At 49.3% G+C, this 8,086-nt stretch overlaps 1 protein-coding gene across 1 annotated transcript in view; it reads right to left on the reverse strand.

The window, feature by feature from the left end:
• The window catches only part of nsmfa (NMDA receptor synaptonuclear signaling and neuronal migration factor a), a gene marked incomplete at both ends in the record, with an annotated part of 27,180 nt that overhangs the window by 10,184 nt on the left and 8,910 nt on the right, over positions 1 to 8,086 (reverse strand). The window contains 5 exon segments of the mRNA XM_084486422.1: positions 1,199 to 1,251; positions 6,266 to 6,325; positions 6,905 to 7,473; positions 7,475 to 7,591; positions 7,593 to 7,807. Of these exon segments, the coding sequence (XP_084342548.1) occupies positions 1,199 to 1,251; positions 6,266 to 6,325; positions 6,905 to 7,473; positions 7,475 to 7,591; positions 7,593 to 7,807 (1,014 nt within the window).

An 8,086-nucleotide genomic window follows, 5' to 3' on the forward strand; every position in this document is an offset into this window, starting at 1 on the left:
ATGCTCCACTAATGGGTTGGAAAAGTACTGACACATCATTTATGAAACATAGCTGGAGCAAAATATCTATGAGGTGCGAGACTGAGACGTTTATGCTGTCTACCTTTGAACATCGACCAGAACATGTCTTAAACACCACTTAAAAGGAAAACACTCTTATACGACCTGATCACTTTAAACTACAAAACACAAAACAAGTCGATTTTACTGAGGGTTTTTTTCTCACTATAATTAATAATGATTCATTTCTTATGAAAAGGAAGACATTTAGATTTCTAATTGGCAGAGGAGGCTGTGAGGTTGAGCACCAGTAAATGAGAACAGCATGAGAAGAAGGCTGTATGAAATAAAGTGTATTTTAGGATAAAACATGTGAGATTATCACTGCCATTCTGACGATCTTATCAGTGGGATGTGTGCATGAATTATAATTTGCATGAATGATCACGTTATGTTTTGCTAATTAACATACTGTGTGTTCATTGATTTCTATTCTCATTATTTTCTCATTTCTTGCAAACTACTGGGAAGGAAGCTATTTTCTAGATCAATAAAAAGCTAAAAGATTGAGGGGTTTATCCACTAGGTTTTATGAATAATAGTTCCTTAAACGGGAACAAATATACATGTTTTTCTTGAATACTCATAGATCTGAAATATTTTGATTCAAATATTTTTTACAGCTCCATTAGATACTTAAAATAACTCAGAAATCGTATCTACTCCTACATGGACTTATGTTGTATCATATTGTAAGCAGAAGATTTACAGTCCGTCTTAACACAAAGTATTGATGTCTAGTGAAAGTACGGAGTAAGTATCTCTCCGCGGAAATATGAAAGTAGGAAGAGCCTTTTGCGCACAACAAATTTTATCGTAAATGCACATATTGATACACACACACACACACACATGCACACACACACACACACACACACACACATACACAATTACGCACAGACGTACACAAACAAACCATCTACAGCCATAAACTGTTAAATGCAGCACAATATTCAGAAACAAAAAGCATCGCACATCACCTGGACACAAAGACAGTAATAATGAGGTGAATGGAGAAAGCAACCGTTTTAAACAACAACCATTATCAAGCCACGCATCCACACACCCACCCACACACACACACACACACACACACACACAAGAACACATGTCTGAAACACACTGATCTCTGACTCACTCTGGGCTTTCATTCTCCTGCTGCCCACCATCCGAAGATGCTTCCGGAAGTTCCTGTGGGCAGAGACGAGGTGAACGCAGAGGGAGAGCAGTTAGGGACAGGTGGACACAGGAAATATGATAAGACGACCGTATAAGGGCTAAGGTGGGCGAGAGAGAAGGAGAGAGAGGGAATCCCTCTCTCCCCCGGTCTCTCTTACAGGAAGTAAGAAGGTCATGTGAGGCACATCATCTTAAAAAAGTTTGACTGTTAATGGAAGCCTTTTGGACGGGTGTTCAAAGTCAGAGCGGAAAATCAGGCAGATACTACATTAATGTACCCTTGTTTTCATCTTTAAAATCATGCCCAGTCAAGAAGAAAAGTAAGAAAATGCATGATTTAGTTTAGTGTGTTGACGGCAGTATAAACCATAATATCCCTGTATCGTTAGCTCTGTTGGACACAGTGCATCGCTATGGAAACCTGCTGTTTTCGCCTGTCTCTGAAGGCCAACTTGTTCTGACTTTTCTGTACAAATGTTGCTGCTATAATTGAAAAGGGTGTTCTGTTGACAGAAAGGGTCGGATTCTCTCTGGAGGGAGATCAGGGGGTTTCGACGGAGCCGAAGGGGCCGTCGTGTTCCAGTCCGGAGCGCTAAATCAAAGGACCCAACACCACGGCTCGGCAGTGAGCCTCATGCTGCCCAGAGATGGACAATGAGCAGAACTCCCAACAGACCCCCAGTAAGCGTTCCCAGGACCCTTTGAAATAGTTCCCCGTCTGCTGGCTGTATCTGTGGGTAACCTTGGCTGTACAATTCTCATTCTGAGCAGCCCTGAAAACACTGCAGCGTCTGAATAGTGAATGAAACCGCTGCTAAACAAAACTGATATATGTGGTTCATCGGCTCTTGGTTAATTCCCCTTAACGATTCTTTACTGTCTAACACTCACTTAGTGAGTGTTAGGTGTACGCTGCACGCTTGTTTTGGGAATATAATTTTAAATTATTCTCAAGTGAAATCCGATAACTGGGGTGATTAAAGGAGATAGAGCAGCATCGACATTTGGTCGCCACTTTGGTGAGAGAAATCACTAGTGACAGAAATCACCAGTGGATCAGCCAACTAGCTTTCTCACCATGTCTGCAGAAACACTTCAGCTGTGTGTTTGCAGACTGTTAACAAACTTATCTTGTGGCCTTAGTGGCTGATCCTTGTTCTGTTTGCTCTGAGAGTTTGAATACGCATAAGATTCATGTGGTTTACAAGTCAACTACTTGACTTGCTACTGGCATACTGCTTGGCTTGCTACCAGGTTCTTGGTAACCAGGAGGTTAACTTGCTACAAATTGATTTATTTTATTACACAAAGGAGAATAAATTAAAAGAGTAGAAATATAGATAACAAATAGGAATTCAATCATTTTTGACAGTTGAGGTTGATATTATTGACATTGATAGCATTTATTTGAAGATAAATGGGAGAATCGTGGAGGTTGTTCGTTTCATCACCATGGACAGCACCCTGCTATAGTCAACCTATCCAGCACACAAGTGGCAGTGTCTCCTAGTATATCTCCATCGGTGTGTGTCGTGTGTGTCTCTGTGTCCCACTGAAGTGAGTCCCACTATAACGTTAGCAGGCCCAACTCCCTCTTATTGTCTTCTAGTGTTATGTTGCAGACAAATCGGCCAGTTCAAGTCTAATCTCTAACTGAACATCCTTCAAACTGTATGGATGCAAATTGAGTACATTGTGTATTTTTATTTGTATTTGTGTCAAAAAAATGTTTCTTAACAAAATATGCCATATTGACCAACCATACTTAAATGTAAATACACTGTTATCAGTAAAAGGATGCCCTACGGTCATGTTTCGTTAGGACATGTTGAAGGTTGTTCCTCTCACAGTCACATTTCACACGGCGCGGTCAGAGTGACATGAACACGTCACAGGCCTGCAGAGACACGCCGTGGCTTCACGGTTCACCATCTGCCCTGACGCAACCCTGGTGTAGGGGTTCACCATCCAGGGCACACTTGTCTGGGGTCTGTCTTCATCACCATGAGGGCTGCTGATATCACTGTATCACTGCTACTTTCTCTGACTCATATTGGAGCCATGGGGTTTTCAAGCCTTTTCTGAACAAAACAAAACCTCTTTTGTATCTTTGCCATTTTGCATTTGTTGACTATTCCATGAGTCAAATCGAACAAATCTAGCAGTTAACAGAATCATTGCCTCATAAAATAACAGCATAAGATAATAACCAGAATGTGTGTGTGCGGTTAAAAAAAGGGTGAGGGCTCGATCGTTTTATTTAAGCACATTTGTCTCGTTGGAATGTGTCAAATAAAAGTGTCAAATTAGAGTTCTAGCAATTTTAGGAGCGAGGAATGTTGTCCTCGCACTTACTCACACAGTTAAACGTTCCCAAACCAGGCCATTCAGAGGTTTGACACATTTCTAACTAGATCGATGAAACAAGCTAATAAGCACCATAGCGAGCGACTCGGCTAATATAGAAGTTAACCTATCACTGTGAAGTATGAAACAGCAGGGACTTGGCGTGGAACTGTGTGTATCTACAGGACACTGTTTCACTGTCTCTACACTCACACTGCTCGCTTCACTTATCCACAAATCAGCAGAAAGTCCTGCTAGGGTTGGGCCCGGTGTCGGCAGGATGAGAGGAGGATATTGCTGTGGACAGAGTAGTGAAAAACAGCATGGAAGCTGAATAGTCTGTTTGCTTGGCAGAATATCACTAGCAGCTCAAAACGGCCTGCGGTACGCTCCTGTCCTTGAGTCGCAGTTCAATGGAAAGAAGGGAACAAAACGGCCATTTGTGCAAAATATGCAGTTCATCATCTGTCGCTGACTTGAGGGCTACTTCAAATCTATCCCTCGCATTGCAATTACATTACCCTTTCAGAAAAGCAAGAGAATCGGCTTGCACAGCAAACTATACATACCTCCTCTACCACTCCAAATATACATCAATAAATTAATTAATTGATACCTCACTTGTGATGTATTCCTTTTTATTTTTAATCCATTGGTTTTAAATGTATTCAAATGTCCCAGTGACTCCACGTTTTAAAACGTTGCCTATGGCTACGGTCAGCGAGCGCAGCAAAGAGACAGATGAAAGCTAACTGCCCGGGCCTGCATGTCCCTACCAACTCTGGAAGGTCAGGCTCTCCATATCACTCTATGCTGAGCCAAGCGAGGGCCCCTGAGCTCCGGGGCAGGATTAAGAGAGGGCCTCATCCACTGTGACACAACGTTGGCCAGCCCACATGATGGGTCAATATCCCCGCCTGGAGGCTGGCACACCGGCTTACTGCAAACCTGACTGCACTGGATGGAACGGGGGAAGGACCTGGGATATACCAGGGTAAAGCTGGGATATACCTGGGATAGACCTGGGATAGACCTGGGATAACCCTGGGATAAACCTGGGATAGACCTGGGATAAACCTGGGATAGACCTGGGATAAAGCTAGGATAAAGCTGGGATAAAGCTGGGATATACCTGGGATAAAGCTGGGATATACCTGGGATAAACCTGGGATAAACCTGGGATAAACCTGGGATATACCTGGGATTACGATGGTACTGTATATACCTGGAAAATACCTGGGATAAAACTGGAATATACCTGGGCTATACCAGTCTGGGATGTATCTGGGAAATTCCAGTGATTCCTGGGATATACACGTGTCTATTGTTGTCGAGGGGAACCATTTTTGCGTGTATAAATTTAATTTCAGTTACTGGGTTTTATGCTGGTGCCAATTCAGAAACCCTCATGTTAAACACTGCCAGATGAAAGCAGGTCATCACATAGAGTACAGAGTAGTACCACTTTGATTGGTTTTCCGCTGTTACTTTGAACACCCAGGACATGCTCAGAAACATAGAAGATACATGGGCAGAAAACTAGAAGATATATGCTCAGAAACATAGAAGATACATGCTCAGAAACATAGAAGATACATGCTCAGAAACATGCTCAGATTTATAAAGGGGGGAATATTTATAAAGTGGAAGAGAGGATAAGTAGAAATACTCACGATATCCTGCACATTGGCATGGAAGCAGAGGAATAACAGAATTTACATTATGGAAAAGATGAGATGAGGCAAAATAAGATAATTTATATATCCTAGATGGGAAATGAGGGAATAACATTTAAAAACAGGTTCATGAACCAGGAATTAGTGTTAGACTAATCAGCCACTCATCATTCATCAGCCAATTAACAGTTTGAATGTAAGACCCAATAGTTGATTTTGGTGTTTGTGTATGTCTTTGACTTTTGTCTTTTGACCTGCGGGGCCCCTATGGGGACCTGAGGCAGTACCACTCTGTGGGGTCCTGGGGCGGGGCCCCTATGGGGACCTGAGGCAGTACCACTCTGTGGGGTCCTGGGGCGGGGCCCCTATGGGGACCTGAGGCAGTACCACTCTGTGGGGTCCTGGGGCGGGGCCCCTATGGGGACCTGAGGCAGTACCACTCTGTGGGGTCCTGGGGCGGGGCCCCTATGGGGTCCTGGGGCAGGGCCCCTCTGTGGGGACCTGGGGCGGGGCCCCTCTGTGGTGTCCTGGGGCGGGGCCCCTCTGTGGTGTCCTGGGGCGGGGCCCCTCTGTGGTGTCCTGGGGCGGGGCCCCTCTATGGGGACCTGGGGCGGGGCCCCTCTGTGGTGTCCTGGGGCGGGGCCCCTCTGTGGTGTCCTGGGGCGGGGCCCCTCTATGGGGACCTGGGGCGGGGCCCCTCTGTGGGGACCTGGGGCGGGGCCCCTATGGGGACCTGGGGCGGGGCCCCTCTGTGGGACCTGGGGCGGGGCCCCACTGTGGGCACCTGGGGCGGGGCCCCTCTGTGGTGTCCTGGGGCGGGGCCCCTCTGTGGGGACCTGGGCCGGGGCCCCACTGTGGGCACCTGGGGCGGGGCCCCTCTGTGGGACCTGGGGTGGGGCCCCTCTGTGGGACCTGGGGTGGGGCCCCTCTGTGGGGACCTGGGGCGGGGCCCCTCTGTGGGGACCTGGGGCGGGGCCCCTATGGGGACCTGGGGCGGTACTCACGCCTGCATGGTGGTGGAGGCGGTCTGGAAGCTGAACATGTTCTCCTTGGGGAACCAGCCACTGTCCTCTGCAGAGGAGAAGGAACAACAAGCAACAACAAAGGAACAAAGAGTCAAAGAGGGCAGGATAGATTAATAATGCCGAAAAGATTAAATAGATACACAAATTTAAATGATTAATAAAAAAAAACGATTGCATAATATGAATAAATATGCAATATTTAAATACTACAATTAAATAAATAATTCATGTATTTTAACTCATTAATTAAATTAACCAACTAAAGTTGAAAAAAATGATTAATTACTGTTCTTAATTCCTATTGACTGCGGGATTCCCCTGAAATAACTCGGCGTGCTTGTTTTGTGTTGTTGCTTGTTGTAATAAAGCTTGGTTTTCACCTCGTTCTAAGTAAGATTACGTTCAAGTATCCGAATGACACATTTAATTCAAGCATAACCTAAAAAGCATACTCCACCGAGTCCAGAGCCAGCGTTACTTTAACAATGCAAATGAACACACGCCAGACTCCCCCCGGCTCTTCCTTTCTCTCCATCAATATTAACACATCATACATTATCATAAAATCAATCCCGACCGCGCTCACAACACCGGCTCGTCACCGGTTCCCGTGGTTACCCCCGGTGCTTGCCTGCCTCGCGGGACGAGCTCTCCAGGTCCAGCGACCCCTGGCTGCGGGACGGGGCGCCGCTGCCGCCCACGCTGGCCTGGTCGCCCGCCATGCCTCCGCCGCCCCCGCCCTCGCCGCCGCCCTCGCCCCACCCCCGGATGTTGTGGGCGCTGACGGAGGTCTGCAGCAGCGGCTGCGACAGGTGGTGTCCGTGGTGACCGTGGGCCCCGTGGTGGCCCCCCCCGCCGCCCCCCACAGTTAGCGTGTGCTGGTTAGCGCCGCCACCGCCGCCGCCGCCGCCGCCGGAGCCTGACGGCGCCGCGTTGTGGTGGTGGTTCCCGTGGTGATGGTTGCCGTGGTGATGGTTCCCGGCCCGGCCGCCGCCGCCGCCGCCGCTGCGGTTGCCGCGGTGCTGGGTGGGGGAGGAGGAGGTGGAGGAGGGCGAGGTGGACGGCTGGCCCAGGCCGGCGTTGAGGTGGGGCTCCCCGCCGCGGCCCCCCGGCCGCTCCTTGAGGACCTCCAGCTCCAGGCTCTCTTTGCTCCCCCGGGCGCTGCTCATCAGCATGCCGTGCGGGGGGCGTGATGGTGTAGACGCGGGCGGGCCGCAGCGTGCACTGCACGCCCTTCTGCTGGTCCTCCTCGGCCGAGAAGCTGCGCTCCAGGGACAGCGGGGCCGGCCGGGCGGAGCCTCCGGTGGGCGGGGGGCGGCGGCTGCAGCAGGCCCAGCGCCGGCTTCACCAGGCTGGTGTCCGGGTCGGCCTGCGGGCCCCGGGGGCTGGGGACGGTACCGTCGGGCCGGAGCTTGAGCTGGCGGCGGAGGTGGTGGTGGTTGTCGTTGTCAGGGCGACGCGGCGTGTCTGTCGACGACTCGCACGGGTCCGGAGCCACCAGGGATTCACACAGAAGGTGAGCTGAGGGAGGGGGAGGGAGGGAGGGAGGGAGGGAGGGAGGGAGAGAGAGGGAGGGAGGGAGGGAGGGAGAGAGAGAGAGAGGAGAGAGGGAGGGAGGGAGGGAGAGAGAGGAAGAAAGAGGGAGAAAGCGGGGGAGAGAGGGAGGGAGGGAGGGAGGGAGGGGGAATCAGAGAGAGAAAGAAAGTGGGAGAGAGAGGGAGAGAGAGAGAGAGAGAGAGAGAGAGAGAGAGAGAGAGAGAGAGAGAGAGAGAGGGAGGGAGGGAGGGAGGGAGAGAGACA

The sequence above is a fragment of the Micromesistius poutassou genome (genome assembly GCF_964030765.1).
Source record: "Micromesistius poutassou genome assembly, chromosome: 22".
Lineage (NCBI taxonomy): Eukaryota > Metazoa > Chordata > Actinopteri > Gadiformes > Gadidae > Micromesistius > Micromesistius poutassou.